The sequence below is a fragment of the Manis javanica genome, chromosome 3, assembly GCF_040802235.1.
Source record: "Manis javanica isolate MJ-LG chromosome 3, MJ_LKY, whole genome shotgun sequence".
NCBI classification, from domain to species: Eukaryota; Metazoa; Chordata; class Mammalia; order Pholidota; family Manidae; genus Manis; species Manis javanica.
Window position 1 is genome coordinate 118,802,839 of NC_133158.1, and position 25,850 is coordinate 118,828,688.

The following is a 25,850-nucleotide window of genomic DNA, read 5'->3' on the forward strand; positions in this document are numbered from 1 at the left end:
CAACAAATGGGAAAATGAATGGATAAGAACAAACATTAGAGTCATTTTGAACCAAAAAATACCAGATGTTGGTAATAGACACATTTTAAAAAGTAAAACATATCAACAATGACCACCGAGCTTAAAATTTGGGAGTTGAGAAAATATGGTGGTACCTCTTCCCCTTAGGGGAAGATGATTGGAATTTGGGACATACTAATTGTAAAGAGACTGAAGGTTCCCCTTGTTGAAAGATCCTATGGAAAAATGGCACAACAGGTGTCAAAGAAAAGCAGTGCGAAGAGTTATAACAAGTTCAAGTCATTAAATAAAAAGAGACCAAAGTTGACTCTATTAGACTTGTGACTTCACTGAGAGATGACAGGAAATCAAAAGAGAGAGCACTAAGTGGGCACCTCAATTAGGGAGAGAAGGATAAGGGGGATCTGGTTTAAAAAAAAAAAGGAGAGAGAGAGAGAGAGAGAGAGAGAGAGAGAGAGAGAGAGAAGGACTACTTGAAGACATAGCAGAGGATCCAAGAAGTTCTGTTTAGTGAAAAGCACATGAGGAAGTGAGAGGGCTCAAATCATCAAGAGTGCTACCTGAGTGAAAGAGGTAGAAGATGTAAGAAAAACAAGTCTTTGGGGAATCAGAGGAAGTGGCAAAAATGCACAAAAGTCATTTCAGTAGAGCTGAAATGACTTAGATTCATGTTAGGAGTGAGGCTTAAATCCCAGTTTACAGAAAGAAACCTGGTGGGGCAGGGAGGGGAAGTGAGGAGAGACTCTCATGTAATGAATCTGTAACTCTTTGAAATACTTCTCTGTAGTTGCCAATGGCCCAAAACTGGTTTCTAACTCCATTGGGTCAGAAGAGAATCATGAAAGTGACACTATACAGCTTTCAGTGAGCTAAAAGGAAATGAAAACAATCCTCCTGGCACATTTCAACTGACAAAATGGCTTGATGTAAAATGATAATAAAAATGATGAAGTCTCCTGAATGTGCACTGTAAAATACTCTTCTGGTTGTCATATTTTTATTCAACTGTCTGATCATCTCTTACCTAGGTCTGAGCCAGTGAGGTACTCTACGTAAAATGCTTAGACAAGTCTTCTGAAGTCAGGACCCTGACTCTGATGTGCACATGCTGTAGACAGAGCAGGCTATGGCTTCAATTCATAAATCTGTGTTCAGGCGATAGCCTGTCATTCTTTTTCAATTGAAACCATACCATCCAATACACTATTTAAGGCCATGCAAATATCTACTGCTCTACACATGGGGGTGATATAATTTCTAATAAAAAGAATTAAAGTTCAAGGATGTTGAAATAACAGTATACAAAAATAATTTTAAAGGTAAATACTTTGCTTAATTTAGAAAAGGCTGTCAAATGGATTATTTTCATCTAATCATTAAAAAAAACAAGATAGGGGGCATAGGATTATTATATTAGTTCTATGAATTTTATGAAGAAACTGAAACTTGGCTTTTAGGGATGATCTGCCCTAAAACGACATATCATCTTGATTTATTATCTACAGTGCAAAACAAAAGGTAGCAGTGGGACAGACACAGACTCTAAACTCTAAAGTGAATGAAGCAAACTATGAAGAAAAGAGGGAATTTTTGAGCTGCTCTTTCTCTCTTTCTGAAGTTTTATCCTCTCTCTGTCTCTCTCTCTTTCTCAGAGGGTGCACACATAAACCAAATCCTTCACTTCCAAAAATAACAGGAAAATTATATTTCTTATAAAGTAAATCCTATCTTGTGTTATCTCCATCCCTCATTTTAAAAAACTGCCACAGAAACATTTTTTCCACCAGTACCACCAATTCTGTTGTTTGCTACAATAATAAAAATCAATATATTCAGTAAAGTTTACTGATAAAATATAAAAACAGACAAAAATTATGGAGAGAACTTCATTTTAAAGGTCTATAAACAGCTTTCCTATATTTTAATGTCAAAGTACATTCTTCCAGTCAATAAAGATTCAATTAAAAAAAAAAGAAGAGAAAAGGCTAAAGACAATATTGCGATAGAGAAGTCTGTAACAGAACTTGTTCAGGCAAGAGCTTCCAAATAATGAGATCACTTGGGGAGGGAAGTGACAATTGGTGTTTTATGCCCTTCACTGAAAAAGAATACAATGGAAGAGTAATAATAAAACAGTGATGGCAAAAGAGAGAGAGAATGGGACTGGCATGACTCAGAAAACTGTAGGGTCTAGTCCTGCCTAGGACATTTATGCCATGGAAACCTGGAATATTACCTAACCTCTCTGAGCCCCAGTCCCTGTACCAGCACAAGATGGAAAATTATTCCCACCCTTTCTTTTTCGTAAGTTATTTAGAGGTTCAAATGAGATAAAGTATATGAAAGTCTTTTATCAGGAAAAACAAACCTCAATTTGGAATTCATAGAATTTACAGGGTAGAAGCCTTGGGCAGGTCAAACTCACAAATACTAATGATAAAAGAGTGATAATAATAGCTTAATTCCTCGAAGATATGTGTAAGTATCACATGCTGATAGAATCCGGACCTGAGTACCACCTTTCGAATAAGCCTACCCACCATCACAGAGAAACCTAGGTGTCATCTTACCTAGGCTACAAGCATTCTGCAGAGGGCACATCAGCAAGCCACAGCCCACCTTTCCCCTGACCCTTCCCTCAAAGAACCTGCCAAAGCCCTGGCCATAAGAGGCCTCTTGACCTGTTGGAGACCCTTTTTCCTTTGTTCTGCTGGCCAGACAGAGGGGTCCCTCTCAGGTTATGCAATAAACCTGCTTGGACTATTGAGTTGGCATTCCTTCTCTTCTTTCACATGCAGTAATATATTTTAAGTTACCTAGTAGAGGTGCATAAATACTTGAATTTTGAATGGATCAAGTAAAATCAGCTATGCACAGAAAATCTCCTGAAAACGTTTGAGTCTCAACAATAAAATGTGAGCTAACACTAGGTTTTTGATCTTGGCCTCCTCTAGACTCTCCTTTTTTAGCCCTTCTTTCAGATCAAGTTGTTTTGTTGCCATGCTGAGGGGATTATGTAAATTAAAAAGGGACTAAAGGATTTGTAAACTCTACAGAGCTTCCTCACCAAATCCAGGGATAAGAAGTACGTGGTGCACAATCTGAGATGAGGGGATTGTTAGTGAATATGCCCAAGTCTGGGATGGGAGATGGGCTTATTTCCATTAAAGAATTACAAAGGAAGCTGTCTTGGTGGCCCCTGGCCGCTAGCCATGAGCACATATTGTTGATGACTTCCGCTGCTTTTTGAGAATTTAAAATGAGCTGCTTTCTCTCATTTGTAAGGGAATTGGTACTCAGCCAAGAGGCTTAAAAGTCCCCAAAATACATTTAGCTTTTTTTCTGGCCATTTAAAAATGTATCTAGTGCCATGTCCCATGACACTAGCTGTGACAGGCAAACAAGTTGCCTCAGCTCTTTAGGCCTTTGCTGCTGTTGTTAAATTATATTTGTGTTTTTAGTCATGAAGATCAAGGAGATGATGCATTTTGCAATTTGTAAACCACTATTAAGTTAGAAGAGGTGATGTTGTACTACTAAGGCATTGAATTTGATAGTTGTGAGAGCTAAAAGATTACTTAATTCAATCACTCATTTTGCAAAGGGAGTTTGTGGGAGTATTTTTTTAGCAAAAAGACTCAAAATCCCCAAACACATAAAGTGAGGGATGGATCACTGGTGAACCTTGAGGAGGCTCGGTGCAAACCAAGGGACACCACAACAGCACGGAGGCCACAGAGGCCTGTACAGCCACCCCAATAGTGCCGACAGTAAACACTTCTAAGCCTTAGGATATGGCAGGCAGGTGCAATGTCCTCTATGTTGTTCGTCTCTTTCAAACCTCATCACAAGGAAGTAGGTTCAGTGATTATGCCCATTTCATAGATGAGCAAACTGGGGCATCGAAAGGTTAAATATCACGGCCATGGTCATGCAGTTAGAGAGTGGGAAGCCAGTGTGAACCCAGGCAGTCTGGATCCAGCACTTGCCATATTAGCCATCATATTATGATGCCCCTGAAGCTTTACTTGGCTTAAGATGATGCAGCCAGGGCAGGCTTTTCTGTGTAGGAGCCCTTAAGGTCAGGGGGGTGAGCTTGAGATAAATAGCAGCAGGTGGCAATACCTGAGCTGACTTCCAGCTGCCACAACAGAAAGGGTGAGAGGGTAGAGAAGGCTCCTGGGGAAGGATATTTGGGGTATGGAATGTAAAAACAGCAGTGAAAACACTTACTGAAGCGACCCTTTCTAATATTAAGTACTTAGATACATTCCCTGACAGTCCTCATGGCACAGCACTGAAAGGCCTGGATGGAGAAATTGTGAGAAAGGATATGGGGAAAACTGGGGAACTCATCCCGAGACCACCCCACTGCCCGCGGCGGCCCTCACTTGGCACATAGGCATGGCCTGTGCCAGAGGGCCTTTGCTAACTGTCTACAGATCCTCACGACTAACAAGTAACCTTGAGATCTGGGGTGAAGCTTGCTGTTCTGCTCTTGGTCTCTCCATCTAGTGGAAGCCCTCGTGTTAGCCTGCCTCGCCTACGGACACACACAGGGTGAAGATTGGGTGCAGATACCCACTCTGTGGCCACGCTGCTATTTAAAGGACTATATGTCCCTGATCCAGATAAAAGGCAAATTTCAAAGGACAAGCTAGGTAGTTCTACCAGAAGAGCAGATCCAGGAAACCACATTTTCTCCCAAATTCAGGCAGATACAACATCTGTATGTGGGGAGCAGACCATCACTACAAAGGTTACAAAGAAAGGAAGCAAGCAATAGGGATTCTTCTACATGGCAGGACCAGTGAAAGAGGTGAGCAGGAAGAATGGTGAAGAAACATAAAACCATAAAATGGAAATTTCATAAGAAAGACAAAGAAAAGTGAAAAATTATGTTTTTCCCCCATAACACAGGAAAATCTCCCTTAGCTAAATAAAATTTGACTCCTCAGAACAATCAGATTCACTGCATGCTGAGCAGAAATATTGGGATGAAGGTGAAGGGATCTCTGTCTAAATCCAGGGTAGTAAAATCACCGAATCCCACAAATAAAGCTTACAGATCGAACAAGAAAAGGGGGCTGGAGGGACCGTGAAATAGGTGGAAGGGATCAAGAGATATAAGCTTCCAGTTATAAAATAAATAAGTCACAGGGATGAAAGGAACAGCAATGGAAATATAGTTAATAATATTATAAAACTTTACATGGTGATATGGTGACTGGATTTACCAAGGTGAATATTTTGTGATTGTATATAGTTGTTGAATCACTGTGTTGTACGCCTGAAACTAGCAGTGTATGTCAAAACAAAAATTTACTAAATTGGGAAAAGAATCAGGCTGTCATTAGATTTCTCATTGACAACAGTAACACTAAATGATAGTATAGAAATATTTATTGAATATTGAAGTAAAGGTAATTTGACCCTAGAATTCTAGTTGCAACCAAACTTTGACTCAAGTATGAAAGCAAAAATAAGTAATTTTCAGTATACAAGGACTCAGGTAATAAATCGTCCACACAGTCTTTCCAAAAAAAGAAAAAAAAATTACTTTATAAAGTATGCAACAGAAAAAAAAAATCAGGATGATGAATTCAAGAAAGAAAGAAAAAAGCAGCAAACAACAGTGAAAAAATGTTATAGTTTATTAACAATGTGGTGGTGCAATTTAATATAAGAAAAAATTATTTTAAAAGAGATATTATAAATTTAAACTATTACAACACATTCTCCAAATTGTTTTAATAACCCTTTGGATTATGCAGGCAGGAAAAGAATCCTCAAACCTCATTTGGTGTACATTTTGGGGTCAGGGTATATAGGCATATCCTAGGTTTCCCTTGGTAGAGAAACATGTTTGAAAATATTTCATCTGTATTGTTTGGTTTATTTATATTACTAGATAAGACATGAATTACTTTTTTAGGTATAGAAAAAATATATATTTTAGCTTTGAAGAAAGCACTAAGATTCTTGACGGAAGATGTGACAAAGTGGGATAAAAACTTCCCCTGACTCACAAAAAAAACAACTGCAGTTTCACTTAACTTTGGGCCAAGGATATTTTCTGAAATATGTAAATACTGTCATTACTCCCTTTAAAGGAACCCAGGAGCTAAAGCAAACCTAACCCCACTGGTTATCCCAACATACAGTGTAACTGACCACAACTAATTTCCCCTGAAGACTGCTCTTGTCCAGTGATTTAACCAATCTTTCACTGCAGAGAGCATGCATGTGCCCCAGATTATTTCAAGGTAGTGGTGGCGGTGGTATTTCGGTCGATAAGGGTGAATGAGTCTGTGTACACATACTCCACTACTGATCTTAGGGAAAAGGTTTACCTCTTTAAACAGGGTCTTAAAATTTACAGAGGAGAAACTATAACATTCCACGAAGAAGGTTCAAATGGCTAAATGAAATATTGGAATACCCCCTCTTGGCTGTAGGCCTGTTACTTTCAAAGAAGTTTTTATGCCTCAGCACCAAAAATATCTTTTCTCATCTGAATACCCAATCAGAGGATGATTCATAGCAAAAGGCGAACAGGAAAACTTTGACATTCGCTTCTAGAAAGTCGCATTGACCCAAGCCAGCGAAATGCCTAAGCCCTGCTATCATTATCTGACCTTCATACGCCAACCAGAAAACGGCGAGATGATCGTGGAGTAAACTTCCACTGCTACTGGTATTGCCAAGGCCACAGTCAGCCCTACAGATCAGCTCCGGCTCACTATCTAAGGGCCAAAGAACAAGGTGAAGGGCCAGGAAGAAATAGGCATCTCGACCACTCCACGGTATGTTCTCATGGACCAAGACATTCTTATATTCTCATTGCACAGAAAGGACAAGCATTTCAGAGTGAGTGAAAGCTTTTGCTAAGCATTTTGGTTTTGCATATTTCCTCTACTCTTAATCTTTATAGCTTGGATCTCCTTTGTTACCCAGCCTCCTCCTTCCTTACCCAACTGCCAGGCATCAGAAGGGATGACCTGTAATACAAGTGTGTCCAAACCATGTAAAGTAGGTCCTGTGGCCTATTTCTGTGCATTAGTGAATGAGCGTGAGCACGGCTGTGGGCCAGAGCTCTCTCTGTCTACAAGCAAATTTCTGTCACTCCACACCTGTGACCATGATAGTATTAGATTAAGGGTTACCAGACACAGATTCTAGCACCAGTTCTGCTAAAACCACAATAGATTTTAAAATTATTGTTGGTAAATACATAAAATGAATAAGTGTATATATGACTATAATCTGCCCTTCACCATACACATATATGAGCTTTGAAGTTGTTTTCACAAGAATAGAAATGAGTTGGCCTACAAAGTTTTGAGACTGACTTTAAGACTAGACCATTAATGATTTCAGAGGTTTCTCTTCTTCCTTCCCTTTTTAACTAACTCTGGGCATTTCCCCAAGTTGAGTGTATGGCTCACATTACACTGTTCTCATCTACTCTTCAGAAAAGTTACCTCTTTCAGTAGCTTTACTGATCAACCCCTTGGGGCAGACATCAATCACCTCTTGCTCTCCTATCCTGAAGTTCATCTGAATGTACATCATTTTCTAGGAGGGTAGGAAGAAAGTCATTGTGAAGAAATCACAAGGGGATGAATTTCAGTTCAGAAGAGAAATAAGTTTTTGACTCTTGGAGTAAACAGGGATGGACACAATGGTCTGTTCTCTGAGGTGGAGGGCCTGGGTCACAGCAGCAAACGTGCCATGCGGCCTGGATGAGTGGAAAGGAGAGATGGAAACTGAAGTGTGCAGTCACTGGAGAGCATGTGAGGAAAAGCAGGCCACAGGACTGAGCCACAGTGGAGAGGGCAGATCAGGAGTTACCAACAGGGAGTCACAAAGAAAAGTCAAGCAAAGATGTCACAAAAAGAGGAAGTTACATTTCGGGCACCTGAACTCAAAGCCATCAGGTGTCAGCAGCTAAGTCCCAGAGGAGCTCAAGGAAGTCTACCAGACAACTCAGAGTTGTTTGCATGGGGTTTCCCACAACACGTTTCGCCTTCTGGTATGTTAAGAGTGCCACGTGGCAGCCAACTGCAGGTCTGGGGATGCCACCCTTATAGTTAAAATAATAACAAACATCTGCAATAAATTGTCAATGATTTCAGAATAAATCATTGAAAAAAAATTGAAAATGATTTCAAAATCCACAGCCAGAAATGCATGCATAGCACACCTATTTTGTGTTTTCCTTCCTCTGTTTCTTGTTACTTTATTGCTGAAAATTCCATCCCCTCATATGAAAATTAAGGTTCTACCCAGCCCTCAAAGTTCAGTTCAACTGAAATTGTTTCCAAGAATTCTTCTTGTAGATCTCCATAGTTAATTGATTTCCCCCACCTGGTACCATAACATGGGACTTAAGATTGTGCTTCTGATCAAAGCATGATGACTAGGGCATAATTTGCCATTGAACACTTTAAGACGCATATATATACACATCTTTCAACTTGATTCAGAGGTCATGCATGTGAGCCATCTCCTTATCCTGCAACGTTGCCTCGCTGATAATAGTCACCCATACATATTTTGTAAAATAGACAAAAAAAAGGAGATTCTACCAAAAACAACCTGAATTATGAATTATGATCTTTAATCTCCTTGCAAACCTGAAATTCTATAATTATTATATTATTCCCCTTTTGAAACTACTCTAAGCAGTGCTATATACCTGCTCATCAATTGGCTGAAGTTGGAAGAAATTACCACTGTGGCATCAGGTCAGAACAAAGTTGGCGGTCCTAAGGCTGAGATTCGGTGCACTAGACCCAGGATGCCAAGTTTGAAAGCTATAACCCCCCATATATGTGCCTGAATTATAGAAGGTACTAAACTTAGAGTGAATGAAGAGCGAGGAATGAATGAAATGACTTCTAAATGGTCACTCAAAACCTCATAGGCACTGAGCTCAAATGATACTGACAGAAAAGATAAAGACCTAACTTGTTTTCCAAGATGCATTTTTCCCATAAATATGAAAATTCTTAAAACAAGAATTCTTGACACTAAATGTTTATTTGCCTGTTGCCAAGAAAAAAAAAATGTACAGCACATGCAAAAAATGCAAAGCCCAGCAAACTCCAGCATACCTGGTCCTTCCAATAAAAGCATGTAACCCCTCCTCTGAGCCTCAGTGCCTAACAGGCTGATGGAGGATTAAAGAGAAACCATGTGCACAGGCCATCCAGTACAGCAGAAGAAAGACAAATCCAGAAGTCAACATTTCTCACATTCAGTAAGAGTCAGAAACTACAGGATTCATACCTGCTTGGGTCTCAATTTCCCTGTTTGCAAAGAAAGGGAATTAATTCACTTAGCAAGTACTTGAAAAGGTTATAACTAGATGCCTGGCACCAGGGATGGTCTAAGTGATCTCCAAGCTCTGAAAATCTTACAGTTCTTATAGTTGTACTTAGTAGACATTCTTTGGCTCTGACCTGAAAATTTGGCTGGAAACATAAACAGACATCTACATAAAAACACACATTTACCAGCTATAATTTGGACTCAGCAGCATGAGGTTTTACCATGGCTTAGAGGAAAAAGTGCAAAATTGTCTCCAATGATTATATTACTTTAGGCTCCATTATAGTTTGTATCTAAAGGTGGTGCAAATATGACCAGAGAAGGACCAAGCCACTGTCACATCTCATCACCACCACACAGGGGAGGGCATGCCTTTTCTCTTTTGAACTTGCCAACAACTTCTGTATATTCAAGAATAACATGATTCTCCTACCAGATTTGTCCTTTTCCATTTGGCAAGCTCTATTTTATTTTTTATCCATCTTTCTTCTGTTTTGCAGAGAACATAAACCAACATGGCAACAGGTTTTTTGTTTATTTCCTTCCTTTTCAAAAACAAAGTCATGGTTTCAGTTTAGTTACAAGGACAACGCTCATATAGAAAAAGACGGTAACTGTGTGTGAAAGCCCCATACTTGAATGATTTTTAATGAAATGAAACACTTGGATGAAGCCTTCTTATTATTCTCACTGTTATTTTTATACATTAATAATTGCAACATCAAAATATCTATGTAGCCATTTTAAATAGATCTGTATTTCATTTAATTATTAGAAATAGATACAGTACCCTATTTTTAATTATGAGAAAACTGGGATTTACTGTGACCTGCTCAAAATGGCCCAGCTAGAATAAGCTTGCTCAACTAGTATTCAAATATGAGTCTTCTATCATGAGGTCAAACAAACTTTTTAGAACTAAAGATTGCAAATACAATGAAGTAGTTTTCATAACAACCCATGAGAGCAAATAGACTAAGTTTTTAATTATGTCCCTACAATAAATAATATGCAAAGAATCAATCCCAACAAAATAAAAGCAAATGTATATAAAAGGCAGGCTTAAAGGTATTATTTTTTTCATTGTTAATTTAAAAAAAGACTAAAAATAAGGAAAATCAATCATTATTTTTATTTGCCAAGGGTTCTGTCTGTTGCATAAAATAAATATAAACTTTGTAGGACTCCTGTCCATTACTGGCACCTACTCTTTGATTTTATTAGCTTATAGATAGATAAAATGTGGGAAATATGTAACATAAATGCCTAGGACATAAAATGTTTTTATAGCCTTTAAAGACCTAGTCTCCAGTTCAATTGGATGGATCTCACTGGTTATAACTGGAACTCACTAATTTCAACAGATCAATAATATAAAAAGCTTTGTCTATTACTAAAGATCTACTCTATGAAAATACAGTCCCCAAGAACTCCACATGACTCATTTCCCCCTCTTCACCTCCATGTCTTTGTTTAGGTCAGAGGCCTTCTTGACCACGCCAGCCCTAGATAAGCCACATCCATCTCCCTTTCCCGACCCTCAACACTGATCTCATTCCAATGTACTTTGTAAGGTATGTGTTTTGTTTAGTTCCACTAGTTTCACTAACATATTTCATGAGGGCACAATCCTGCCTTTTTTGCTATAAAATTCCTAGCTCCCAAAGGGCACACACACAGGCACACACAATATTTGCTGAATGAATCATTTCTTTCCTTGTCTCCTCCAACTTGAAATTCAGGAGAAAGAAAGCCAGAAATGGACTGAACCACTTAAGCAGTTATTTCCTGTGGATTTTCCTCTTTGTAACGTATCATGGGAAATACTAAGTATATATAAGGGTAGACTGGATAATAAAATGAGCCTCTATACATCCAACAATTATCAACTCATAACTGATCTTGTTTCACTATCTCCTCACTCAGTAGCTCCCTACTCTCATAATTTTGAAACAAATACCAGGAACTATTCTACTTCATCCACAAATATTGCTGACATTTCTCTAAAAGGTAAGGACTGTTTGTTTTTGTTGTTTTTTTTTATCTTCAACATATCTGTAATAACACCATCACCAGTAAAACACTACAACAATTCTATGACTTTGTTAGTTTTCCTGTCTGAAATGGCATTTAGCTGCCTAAATGGTGGCAGTGGGTCACCAGTGTTCCTATGTGATCACAGGCCAAGAACTATGTCTAATGTGGCTCTGGCTTTAGCTGGGAGTTACTTTGTAATCAACACTCATTAGAGCACCACAGTTGTCCATAATCAATGTATACTATAATGTGCATCCTTGACCTCAGAAGAAAAATCCCTGAAGATGTTAGTTGTTGCTTTTGCTAGATGTTACTGACCAATTAGGACTCACAGTAATCAACCAGAGCCTTAAGGTATCAGCCTTACTCATGTAGAATGCAATGTCTGCGAACAGAGAAAAGGGCAACAAAAAAGTACAGTTGTGTGTCCTCAGGATAACAAGAAAATGTGGATTTCTCAAATAGCTTTCCTAAAAAATGGGTTTCAGTTTGGAAACAAAATTAGTAGGTAAAAGGATTTCCAGGGCTTCAGAGGGCAAGCCAGCAGAACACTGAGAAGCTTGAGTTGGACATTTTGCATTAAAGTACCTTAGCTCTTTGTGAGTTGTGAAGCTCTCTTTTTGGCTCTGGATAAATGTTTATCCACCACAGAAACAAACACTGAATTCATGAGCTTCCTAGCATTGCTAATAAACATGACTTCAACCTCAAATCTTACCTGTGCCCTGAAAGCACCTTCATCAAGGGGTGGTGGAGGAGGGAAGTTTCCAGAGCCAGATGGAAGGGCAATGGGATCATCTAGAGGTGGAGGTGGGGGTGGAAGAAAATCACCTATGGAAAGGAAATACACAAAGGAAGTTAATAGGCAAGAAATTTTACAGTACTCTTAAAAAACATGTATTTGTTAGCATTTTACTTCTTTGTAATTGGCTTTGACACATAATTTCTTGTCTGGTTCAGCAATGATTTCCTATTTTAGTTCTCCATTTAATTAGTAGCCTTAACTATCAGAAGACTGAGGGCCAGATTTGATACTTTGAAGTGACAGAAACGCTAGTCGAGAAGGCTGAGTACACTTGTCCGGAACAAGGAAGGTGCTTGGGTGGTAGATTACTGAGGTCTATCAGATTTGGTATCTAACCTCAATCAAGTTTCAATCAAGTAGAGAGGAAAAGGTGTATATTCAAGTAAGAATAATACAAGATGAGATGTATTAAAATGGACAAACTCCTCTGGAAGTTAAGGTATAGGAAAGTTTATGTACAGGTGGAAGAACAAGGAAGGCTTTACTGGAGCATTTAATTACCCCTGAAAATTACAATGTAGACAGCAAGTCCACTCTAGGCAGAGAGGCAAAAGAATAAAGACAGGTCAAAAAATTCAGGGCCTACAGAATAAAGAGCAAGTTACAATATAGCATAAACATAGGGATGCTAAATAATATCCGTGGGTTATATTAAAAATAAGAGCAATGGTGAAAATAAGCTTTTCATGAGAAGCTAACATGCCTAGCCAGCAGTATAACTTTCATCATGCATGCAGTGGGGCTCTAGCAAGCATTTCTGAGAAAGGAACACTTGGTTACAATATGATTTGCTGAAGACTAATCCAAAAGTACATGCAAGACAGATTAGGAGAAACTAGAATAAGAAACATCTGATACACAAAACAGGGAGAAACAATGAGTTTGGCATATCAAGAAACCCCAGCAACAGCACACTGACGTGAGAATTCTGAGAAGGGTGCACCTAATCTCTAAGACCTGTGGGGCAGATGCGTACCCAAGAGCCCCATGTGTTCCTGCTATGAAATCCTTATAAATACTCTCTACAAGAAATTCTGCTGGGAAAAGGAATCATCTCTTTTTTATTTTTTTAAGATTTTCTATTTCTCCTTTTCCTTTCAAAAACAGAATTTTCCATGTCTTAGGCAAACAATCTCCGCTCTTTATGGATAAGCAGCTTTTGCTTGCATCCCAGCTATGCAGCCCTTAGTGGTAGGGCAGCCGTCTCTGCCACTCAGGGAGTTCCTTTTGGATAGCAGCATGCATCACAACTTAGGTCTTCAGAAGATGAGTCTAAATTGCACAGTGGAAGGATGGTGTCTTGATTGGTTTTTCTGATACATCTTTGAGATGATTCACTTGGGCTCCATTTGCTTTATAAGTAAATAGTCCTTGAGTTGCAAGAGTAGTTAACAGTTGTTAAATCTAGGTCCTACACATAACCAAGCAGCCAAACACATTTTCTTTAGAGTGTTCTGCTTTTCTGGACTGTCACTGTGCACCAAGCAGTATGCTAAGATTTTCAGAGGCTATCTCTGAGCATTACAATTCTCTTTTGATGGCTCTCAAACTTTAAAGTGAATCAGGAACTCTGAAAGGTCCTGTTAAAACACAGATTTCTAGGTTGCACCCCCGCAGGTCCTGATTCAGTAGGTCTAGGGTGGGGCCAGATAATGTGCATTTCTAATAAGTCCCCAGATGATGCCAATGCTATTTGTCCTGGGACCACACTTTGAGAACACTTCATTTAAGCAAAGCACCACATTATCCCTATTCTAGAACCCATAGAAAGGTTAAATGACTTATGTCGTACAGAAATATTTTTACTTTTCTTCCCCTTCTGGCTGTGCACATCTAGAGACACACTCTGCCCATGCATGGCCTTGTCAGGATGATACGGCTCATACACCTTTGTTAACTCCAATAATCCAAACATTGGTTACATACTAGAATCTGTAGGGAAGCACACCTAAAAATACTGATGCCCAAACTCCCCCTCACTTCCCTTTAATCAGAATCTTAGGGATGAGAGAAAGGGAATGGAGAGGGGCGCATGCCAGCATTCCTTTAAAACCCGAGATTCTAATGTGCAGTCAGGATTGAGAAACTAATTTGACCTTGATTTGGTCAACATAATACTAAAAAATATTTAACACCTATTAAGTAAAAAGGAGTTTTTACTTGTCACCAAGTTCAGTTCTCTTCTGCCTTTAGAAGTCATAACATACCAGAAGAATGTTCACTATGAGATCTTAAGTGATAAGCAAAAGATGCTGATGAAGACTTGAGTACCAAATTCCTTTTCAAATACTAATTTTTAGGTTCAAATCTTCAATCTGGACTCAAGTTTCTTCACACCCAATTTAAAGGAGAATCTCTGAGCACCTTCTTGTACTTCACCATATTCTGTTTTGTCACAGAGAATTGTCACAGCACTGAATAGTATCAGAACTGAACAAAATATTGAACATCATATATAAAGGTAGAAACAGAGGCCTTAAAAAGTCACATGAACAATCCAAATTCTCAAAGAATAAAAAGTACAGCTGCCTTTCTCTGATGTCCCTTCCAACCCTTCTTGACTATACTTCTGTTCCAGAAATTAAATGCATAGGGAGCACAGGTTGATGGCAGTCCCAGAAGGGTGAAAAGGAACAGAGAAGGGGCATGGAATGTGTTTTCTAAGAAAAAACCTGAAAAAAAAAAACAACTCACAAATCTAGGCTGTTTATTTTAGTTAAGATTTGGCAGATTTTTAAAAGCCCTAGTGATAACTTCATAGTAATTCTCTGCTTTTTTTTTTTGATCAGTTACTAAGCTAGACCAAAGTTTTCAGTTCTTCAAGCTCTACCATCATAGGCTTCTTGATGTATCCTGTAGGGTGGAGCTCACATTTTAAAATTAAGTGGAAGAATGGGTAAATGTTCAGAACACACATGATAAAGGGACAGAAAACAGCTCCTTTGGAAAGAAATTTAACTAGTCAACATAGTTGGGTGAAAAAACTCTTAATAACGAATCTTAAATCAGGCTAAGAACTTTTGTGAGAATTCTTACAGCTCATCATTTTGTAACAAAGGAAAATGCCTTTAAGTTTCAGTAAGAACATGTTCAGCTCAAGAGAGAAGGCAAAATTTCCATGTTTAAGGAAGATGGCAAAATGTAAAGAACAAAATTGTGTGTGTGTGTGTGTGTGTGTGTGTGTGTGTGTGTGTGTGTGTACAGCTGAGAGGGATCATTCTCACTCCAGCAGATTTTTTTAAAAGATCTGGCTCAGAAGTTTAGGTGGCAACCCCCCTAGAGTTCAGAATCAGCTGCACTACCTCTCAACTAGTAATGATAGGCTGTAGATCTCACATTAGTGCATTCCCCACCCTCTCTGCTTGCCAGGGAAATTCAAAGGTAACTCCAAGAGCCTGTGGATTACAGGAGCATTGAAAAATCAAACAGGCAAGCCAAAAGGAACACACCATGAGGCAGTTGGGGCGGTCCAGTGATACATAAAATCTAAAATAGAAAGATCTGGTCTTAGAAGAAGTGGTGTGGTCACAGACACATGCTTACAAACCTACTTCCCTCCCTACCCTTTTTGCCAGCATCCAAAGCCCACACACACGCAAAATACCTTTATCCCTCAACTACAGGGTAAAACAGTTTACTCAAGGTTGCACAGTTAGTGAAATACAGAGCTGGAAATGGATCTTCACTTTGCCTTGGACACAAGCAAGGATTGCAAACCATTCAGCTAATATTCAAAGGGTTTCTTCTTTGTGCCAGAGGAAGCACATGAAGCAATTAAAGGGTAAGTTGGGCGAATGAAAGTATTATATCCCTGATTTCTAAACACTACCTTACGCCAGCTTACTTCCCAAAATAGCCTGCTATGCATACCATTAACTTGAAAAAGGAGTAGGGAAAAGCTACCAAGAACCAGCTATGTGTACTTGCTAAAGCTATCTTTTCTAGTCTAGAGGTAAAAAGATAGTGCCACTGAGAGGCAGATATGGCTACCTGGTAGCAGCTGCATTACTGCTGAGCAAGGTACTAGGGTTGTAACATGGGTTGGGCATATATGAAAAGCATCTACCTGAACGCAGAGCTTGCTTACCCCTTCATGAAATAAAGGTCCCCATCAGAGGGGAAAAAATAACAAGAATTTACCAGCAAAGGTGATAAATTACTGGTCATGTGTGATTCAAGTGGAAAAACCTAAGAGAATAAATGAACTTAGATCATCAATGAAGTCTGGATTCATTTACAATGGTTTAACAAAAAGCATCATCCATTTTGTTCTTCACCAAATGTCCATGTAATCCTACACACGCACACAGAGAATTAGGGAGCAGCCCCTTTTGTGCCTCGTATGCAGTTCTATAGTCATCTAGAGCATCTGTAATACTTGATTGCATTTATGTATATATATGGTCATTCTCTCCTAGTTGAACTGAAGTTCCAACAAGTAGAACCCACTCATAATTTATCTTTAAATTCCCTCCACCTAGCAGAAGGTTTGGGCCATTTAATCAATCAATTGGTATTTTAAAGTGACCTAATGTTTTAGATACTGTTCAAACATCAATGTCCAAGTCACTAGCATTTTATGTAGACCCTGATTGAGCAAGTCTAGGGTGAGTTCTGAAACCCTGCATTTCTAATAGGCTCCCAGATGACACTGCTATAGATTCACAGAGTGACATGGCTCTAGGGCTCTTCCAGCTGACAGCTGTTGGTTCTCGGACTTTATTAAGTGGAGAATTGTTTATTGTTTACGGAATATCTAAAATTCAGTTAAGCATAAGTAAAATCACTTAAGGGCTCCTCAAATTAAGAATTTAAATTATGAGTGTACAAGATACTGGGTTGGAACACACACACAAAGGTGAAAAATTTTAATTATCTTGCCAAATGGTAAGCTTCAAGTAAAGACAGTTCTTTTTCCATTAATAGTAACCAGTAGAGAAAGGAAAGATGTTTGAAAGAAAACAGTATCAAATTCAAGTCTGAAAACATAAGAATCAAATCCCAGCTATCTCCTATCTTTCAGAAAAGTCAGTGCTAGCACCTCAGGTTCTGTTTTCCTCACCCATTAAACAAGGACAATGATACCCACATCATGATGTCACTCTGTGGATTGACTTTGAACCTTTTTTGGCCACAATCCATAATAAAGAAATAACCTTTTATAAAAATCATGATGCAATGCTGCTATCTGGACATATATAAATCAGTATGTGAGTACCTGAAACAAGGGTTTCATGAATTCGTACTCAACTGCGTGTAATGCACACTGAAAACATCTGTCATGTTTACTAATTTACAAAGCATTAGTTGTGGCCAGTAAAGTGAATGTGACCCATAAGTGGGTCTCCCCCCACAGTGTGAACACCACTAAGCTAAATTACATTTAAATGACATGTACAATGTCTTCATGATATATGACAACTCTTGTTTCTTTTCATTTATGTGTAAGAGGATGAATGAACCTAAACTTGTCCTCTCTGCAGAGATCAGATCTGAGATGATGAGGCTCTCTGCACAAGGCTGAGTGAAGAGGGCAAGTGAGATGACACAAATGTAACAGGAGCGGCCACCTCCGTAAGGTGACAGTTCTGTCACAGCTGCAGCATTCTCCTCATAGGTTAGAGACAACTTACTATGAAACCAAGCAACTGAAGACTGTATTTACAATTTCACCCTTACCTGCATCTTCTTGAAGTAAAATCCATGTGCCAAAAAGGAAACAAAACCAGAAAGCACATTGAATGATATATTTTTAAAACAAAGCTTCACGGTTAGGACAGCATGTCTAATGGTATTATTTGCGTGATAAATAACATATATATGTATGTTTTTCATGGAGTGCCTTTGAAATGGATTCCCAAGAAACTGTTAATAGCAAACTCCCCCTAAGAAGCAGCTGAATTTTGCAAATGGGAAACAAGAATGGAAAGAAAGTTACTTTTTATTATATAAAATTTTAACCTGTCATTATTTTATCCATTTATAATTTTAAAATAACACACACAAAACAAAGAGAAATGTTCAGTACTTAGAAATGTGTCATCTGCAAATGCTAAGCTGAATAAGGTTTTAAACACTACCAGGAAATACTGGGATATGGCAGAAGTCAAGAAACCATTGAGAGTAGGTTCCACTTAATGCATTACATCTCAGTCTTCTCAACATACTTGCTGTCCACTGGTTGTAACTAAAATTATGAAAGAAATTGTCCTGATTTACCAAATGTGTAGTTCCTATCAGAGATAAGGGAAAAAGCCCATCCGCTCCTAGAGCCTCAAAGCCCACACACAATCTCAGGGTGACCACACACCTCCATTCTGGAGAGAGATTAAGCACAAATGGAGCTAACCTGGGTTCCCATTTCGCTCCCGTTCTTTGTGCAGCCCCTTTGAGAAGTCTCTGGGAGAAGGGGTAATCACCATGGGAAGGTCAGGCATTTGGAGCTCTTGGTCCTCCTTGTCACAGGAAGAGCGACAGCACGCCCCTCCCCCTAAACGGCACATCTTCATCTGTGAGATGCACGACCCTGATGGTGTAACTCCAATTCTTTAATTCTCACACAAGACACTTTTGGAGCTCAGGCTTATCATATGCATCATTATATATTAGAAAATTAACCTTTCTATTTCCCTTCCATTTTTATTTTCTGCTGCTTAACTAAAAATATATATTGTTGATTCTGATGGCACTTAATTTTCTAAGCAATGTCATTTAAATGCAAGGACTAATACTCAAAATAGTGATGAAACAATCTTGATGATGGTAGAGGAAAATCATCACTCTTGTATGTAATGTGTATGTAAGTAAGAGTGTAAGAGAGAAAAGTCTCTCAAGAAAACTTGGCAACAGTTATCAAAACCCTTAAAAATATGCATATGCTTTGATACAACAATACTACTTTTAATAAATTATCCCACTAAAGAAGTAACTGAAGAGCACACAGTGGCATATTCAAAATTCTTCATTACAATTAAATATAATAGAAAGAATCAGAATGTCCATTAATAAAATATTGGTAAAAAAAAAAAGCAATTGCAGTGAACCTTGAAACACAGTGAAAATTGTGTAGCCATCAAAATGATGTTGATCTAGATGTGACATCTAGGTATCCATTGACTGAGTGCATTTTACCTATCAGGTGTTATTCTAGACTTTAGGGGGAAATCAGACAAATAAATAAAGTGCTTCACTCATGGAATTTACATTTACACTCTATCAGGAGAACACTTAAAAATAAACTGAATAAAATGTACTTAGTTTCAAAGTACTAAATAAAGATACAGAGCAAGGAAGAGGAAGGGATTCTAGGTGGTGGAAGAATGTTGCAATTTTAAAGAGAAAGGTTGGGAAATGTCTCACCGAGGTGGTATTTGAACAAAAACCTAAATCTAGTTAGGGAGTGAGTCATGGAGAATCTAGGAGAGGAACACGCAAAACTTGTTTCTGATATATTAACATGAAAGGAAGAAAGTGGGCTACTGAATAGTGTTCATAACATGGTCTTATTTTTGTATAAATCTATATGCTAACAATGGCTATCGATAGCTCTTGGGATGACAAGTATTTTTTTTTCCTTCTCCTTTTGGTTTAATTATTGTACAATAAATGTGAATTGCAGGCACACATTTTTTTTTTAAATCAAGAGGAGGATACTTTGAAATGAATCTCAGAATCTAGTCAAACTCAGTGTTTAATTTTAATGCATCACTATATTTACCCAAGCCAAAATCCAATGTCTCCGTCATCTTTCTAAATAACTTAGCTTGAAATGCTCTCTGAGATTCTCAAATTAAAAGCAAGAAGAATTATTATCCTAAAGTAGATGAAATCTCCCTGGTTTCCAAATGGGCAGTTTCACACCACATTTAGTTAATATAGAATCTTTGGGCCCTCACTGAGTTGAAGGGTTCTCACATTTAATTACAAATAAAGAGTCTGCATTAAGGTGAAACATCTTCGTGCATCATATCCAAGCATGCTGTATTTCTCCAACTGACAGTGGTTTCCATTTTTTGAAAAATAAATTCAATTTCTTAGTTGAAAACACTGAATGATTTTCAAATAATACGAAATTAGGAGGACAATCTGGTTCTGCAAACGGACTGAAACCAAATGTCATTTTTGAGTCCACCAAGGGTTATTTGTCTTATAAAAACATGGTAATTGCTACCCCAACAACAAACCACACCACATATTTTGACTTCCAAGGATGGGCAGTCAAAGTAAATAGGGCAATGAATTAAACCTAAGCATCAATCTTCTACCAGCTATTTAGATATCTTCAACCCCATTACCAAAAAGTAAAATTCTCTGTTTATTAAAAATGAAATACAAATTAAAAATTCATGTTGCAAGTGGTGAGGCTTAGAACCTCAACCCCCCTGTTTTGAGAGAAATCTTCTGCATCCGTGGATGTTTTAAGGCCCTTGTCTGGCTTGGATTAACACATAGTCTACAGGTACATACCTGATCATCTAAAATTGCTCTCTTACAACACTAAACTATGTTTTCTACTTTATCTTGCATCTACCTACCACTTCAGCAGTTTATTAAAAATAAAAATAATAATAATAATAAAGGGAGAAATGTGGGATCCACATATAAATCAAGTATAAAAATCAAACGAATATTCATAGTTGACCTGATTGTTTATAATTCATAATGCGTGATCAAAACCGAAAGTTTCTGTGATGAATGCTCTTGCACTGTTCACCATGTAAGAACTTATTCACTATGTAAGAATTCATTCACCATGTACGAACTTGTTCGTTATGCATCAGAAAATTGGAGATTGATGAGAATTAAGCTTGAGATGGATTAATGATTGTGCATTGAGCATTGACCCCCCCTATACAGAATTTTATTGTTGTTAACAACCATTTGATCAATAAATATGAGAGATGCCCTCTCAAAAAAAAAAAAATCAATCAGTGTAACTCATCACAGTAACAGGATAAAGGTAAAAATCATGATATAAAAAAGCATTTTTAAAAACTCAGTAGCTATTATATTAAAAAATTCTTAGCACCCCAAAAAAAAAATTCATGTTGCAGAGAATGAAGCAACAGTCCAGAAAAATAAAGAAAAATCTCAATTTACCACTGGAAAAAAGAAGCTGGAAAACAAATGCCAGTGTGCTGAGAGACTATTCCAAATATAACCCTTTCCCATAGAGACAGGATATCACCCTTTGGTGGCCACTGAAGCCAGAAGCTTACCTTTCTCCCCAAGACAGTGAGGAAGCTTGAGAGAGTATGGTTTCACAATTAAAAAACTTTAAATGGCTCATTTAAGTTATTTCACCACTGCTGTATCTAGATAGAATCAACCATCCTGCTCAATGACAAAACGTTGCTCTGTCCTGATTGAGCTCTATTAGAGCACACAGTCTGTTCTTTGTTAGTTAAACTGCTTATCTATTGTTTCTCCTACTAGGCCATAAGCTCCTTGAGGGCAGACTCTTTGTTTTACCAATTTCTATATAGATTTTTAAAAACTAATTCTACAGTTTTTATTCAGTGGACTAAGTCAAGAAACCATCCCAAGATCTATTTACACCTGCATGAGTGAATGATCAGCTGATCTGGATACACTGCAAAATTATCCTTACACCATGGATGCTGATTCTGTGGTCTTAGCTGTTAAACTGGTAACTTTTGTAAGTTTAACTGCATATCTATTATTTCTCCTACTAGACTGTAAGCTCCTTGAGGGCAGAATCCCTGCTTTCCTAATCTCTATATAGAACATATACAGAAAATAGGAGATACATAATAAATAGTGATAACATTATTATTATAAATCCATATTATATTAAACTGCATCAAACTCTGAAAGAATTACTGTTTGTATTTTTTTGCCCCTTTCAATACAAGTCAATACAGTACAGTAGTGGTGGGTCATATGTCCTCCGTGATGTCAACAGTTAATAACACCAATCTTAAAGCAGCTCCCTCATTTTGCTGTTGGTTTTGTTGTTTCTACACATAAACTTACTGAGAGCATGGCTTCAAGATGCAGGCACTGAGTCCTCATCCCTAAGTCACCTCCTGCCTATGGGGGCATCCTAGCCTCTGGAAACACCACAACCATATGCACTGTCCTTGAGCTTTCTTCTGCAGTTAAAGATTTGTAGACAGATCTTAACAGTGTATCCCACAAGCTATCTAGAAACTCCTTTGAATCCTTTGAATTTTGGAGAGACAGATCTCTTCCCATAAAGGAGAACTAAGAATGGAGGAGGAACAGGGAAATTAAGGATGAGAAAGGAGAGATAGGGACAGAATCTCAAAATGTTAGTACTTGAAGTGTTGAAAGAGATCCAACTTTTAATGGAAGGTGTAATCAGAATCTCACAGGGCACTTTTTTTCTACTACACATACCCAAGCCTCTCTAGAATTCTTAAGTCAGAATTGTTGAGGTTGGGACCCAGGCGCAAGCAGCTTGACCAGGTCCCTGGATGACTGTAATGTGCAGCCCTTCTTGAGAGTCACTGATTTCTGTGAGAAACAAAGACTGAGAAACTATTCTAGATTAAAGGAGATGAAAGAGGCAAGGCAACTAAATGCAACCTATGATTCTGGATAGGATCCTAAACAAGAAGAAGGTATTTGTAGGACAACTGATGAACTCTGGATAAAGTCCGTACATTAGCACGTAGTAGTGTGTCAGTGTGTTCATGACTTGGGTCTGGTAATGGTATTGTAATTAATGATGTAAGATGCCAACAATTGGGGAAATCAGACAAAGGTTAAGTGAGAATCTTCCATATTCTTCCTCACTGTGTCACTGAAATTATTTCAGAATGAAAAGTCAAAATTTATTTTTAAATTTTCAGAAGAAAAAAGTCATTGTCCTAGTCCATGAACTATCTTATAGGTGGAGATATTTTTGACCAGCATAGTAAAGAGAAACAGTCAAATAGCGTAGAACCATACCAAGAACTCCACTGTGGTCCCCTAATCTCCTCACTTCCAGCTAAGGACACATTTACCACAGTATATGGCAGATTTAGTGTAAGAAACTGAGACCTCTTGGGTATGATAAGGAAACTTGCTCTGCCCCTACTACTTCCGAGGACAGTGAAGAAGAGAAGGAGATCTCACTCTTACAGAGACTTGAGATAGATGATCAGCAACATGTTAAATATCTTCAACAAAATCCAGGCTACCTGCAGCACGGATAGACCAGTAATCCTGGTCTGATGACCACCAGCAGTGAAATCCCATAAAGCTTCCTTTCTCCCACTGTTGGAGTCCATTCCCCCGGCTCAGGGAACTCTTGAGGATGAGAATGATGGGATGAGGCCAGGGGCTTTCTGCGATTTCTCCAATCTTCATCTTTTATGCACAAATGACTTCAAATTCTTTTCACTGAGAAATTCTTGTTACTATTTATATAAAATGATGCCAACCATTACTCACTCTCCTTCAACCCTGCCATTTCATCAAGTCTGAGGCTTAGAAAATGCATAAATGCTTTAAAAATAATCAAATAGAGACACTCATTTCATTTCAAGGTGGTTGTTTTTTGGCATGCATTTTTTTTTTCCAAAGGCATACTAGAGCTGACAGGTACTTGCTCTAAAAATTTACTTCACCATCTGCTAGCTGAAATATTGCTTTCATAGATTTATATTGTATTAAAAGGTCACTGGCTGTTTAAGTCTTAAACAGTTTTAATCATTCTAAAAGTCTCTTAACAGTAAGAAAAGGAAGCTCAGAACAAACAGCAGCAGGGACTCTAATTAAAAGGGCCAATTCATCTAATTTTATTTGGGGTTAATTATTCAGGATTCACTCTTTGATGTGTAAGGAATAGCAATTAGTAATTTTAGTGATTTGAGAATCATTGGAGGTGTAATCAGTTAAAATGAGTGAGTGTTTACAACACAAGATGGTGAATTAGTCTCTCTCAGCTGGAGAACAGGAACATTAGGCTCCAAGAGATCAAGGCTAAGGATTTCAGGCCTTAGTTACAACAGTCACTTCAAAATAAAACACATGTCAACAGCATCTAGCATTCTGTTTGCCCTTAGCAAGGCAAGGCACAGAAGCTTCATGAAATTACCATTAACTAGAGTTCCATCCTTGCTGCTGTCCACAACCACTGCCTTCTATTTGGCTCTTGCCACCATGGAAACCATAAATGCATTACATTAAAAAAGCAATTCTAAATGAATACAACATTTATAAACAACATAAGACACAGAATAATCATGACACCTCATTCTACATCCCCATCTCTGATTGGCAGGTGGGCATTTACACCTGAATCTCAAACTCAGTGCTCAAAACTGAATTCAGATGCCCCCAACCAATATACCTTATCTCCTGTGTCCTTTATTGTCCTACCTACTTCATTGCAATTCTCCCAACCACAAAGGTCGGGAGAAACCCATTTTCTCATTTTTGGTTCTATCCATAGTCACAAAATACAGTAAGCTATAGTAAATTATACCAATTTTTTCAAATTCATTTACTGCTCTCCACCTCTACTGCCACCAAAATGCCTAATGCCTAGTTACCTCATATCTTCACTTACAGAACAGCCCAAATGGTTTCCATTCTTCCACCTTGGTCCTTTCCAACTAATCTTATGCACGATTGCCAGACTGAAAATTTCCATTGGCCCCCAAATAATCAAAACAATCTTGAAAAAGGACAAAGTTGAAGGACTCTCCCTTCCTGATTTCAAAACTCACCACAAAGCTACAGTAATCACAACAGTGTGGTGCAGGCATGAGGACAGACATGCAGAATAATGAAATAGAGTAGAGAGCCCAGAAATAAGCCCTCACATATATGGCCAATTGAGTCCATGGCAATGCGCTGGAGTTCTAGTGAATGATGGTCTGGGAGTGGTAGGGGCTTCCAAAGGCTTGATAGTACCTCATCCTGGACAGGCAGAACCTTACAACAGGAGGGGCTTCTGAATAGCAATGGCAAGAAAGTAACCAAGCTTGCTTCATCTTACACTCTCCCAGAATGACCTGGTGAGTGTACATTCTTTGAGATTACTGCTGCCAACAGCAGATCTGGAAGTTTGGCTCATCCCGGTGCTAACTTTTATTAAACCACATACCCAATAATGTGTCTGACTGCTTCTCCTTGTTGCCTTGACTCCAAGAATTTGTTCATACCTTTGCCTCCATCAGGACTACCCTCTCCACCATGTCTGTATATTGGAATCCAAGCTATTCTTGGAGACCCAGGTCACCAGCCAAACCTGCACAGCCTTCCTTGGCTCCCCCTGACAAAGGCACCTTCTCACCTATCAACCTCTGCAGCATCCCTAGAGCACTTTCAGGGCATCTCTTGTTGAGAATCCAGAGGCCATTTGCCTTACTGCATCATGCATTCCTTGTATAATTCACCACTCTGGCCCAATAGCACCTCTCTCAATGGCTTAGAGTTAGGATGAAGAAGAGTTAAGGAAATATTTGCCAAGTAAGTATATGCATGAATTCTTGACAATCAAAAGTTGTATCCTAGCCAAATAAATGATTCTTCAAAGGAAGAAACTGATTGGCTATCAATTTCAAAATATGTGTATGTATGTGGCGTTTAAGTGTGTGTGTGGTTGTGGGAGGTGTGTGTGTGTGTGTGTGTGTGTGTGAGAGAGAGAGAGAGAGACAGACAGACAGACAGA

General features: G+C 38.4%; 1 protein-coding gene across 23 annotated transcripts in view; it reads right to left on the bottom strand.

The window, feature by feature from the left end:
- Positions 1-25,850, bottom strand: part of LPP (LIM domain containing preferred translocation partner in lipoma) — a 628,839-nt gene that overhangs the window by 346,521 nt on the left and 256,468 nt on the right. For all 23 annotated transcript variants that reach the window (XR_012129299.1, XM_073231939.1, XM_073231938.1 and 20 more), the window contains one exon: positions 12,113-12,225. Coding sequence is in view for 22 of the 23 variants with exons in the window: in XM_073231939.1 (XP_073088040.1) it covers positions 12,113-12,225 (113 nt within the window). In the remaining variant the exon portion in view is untranslated. The remainder of the gene's footprint in view (positions 1-12,112; positions 12,226-25,850) is intronic.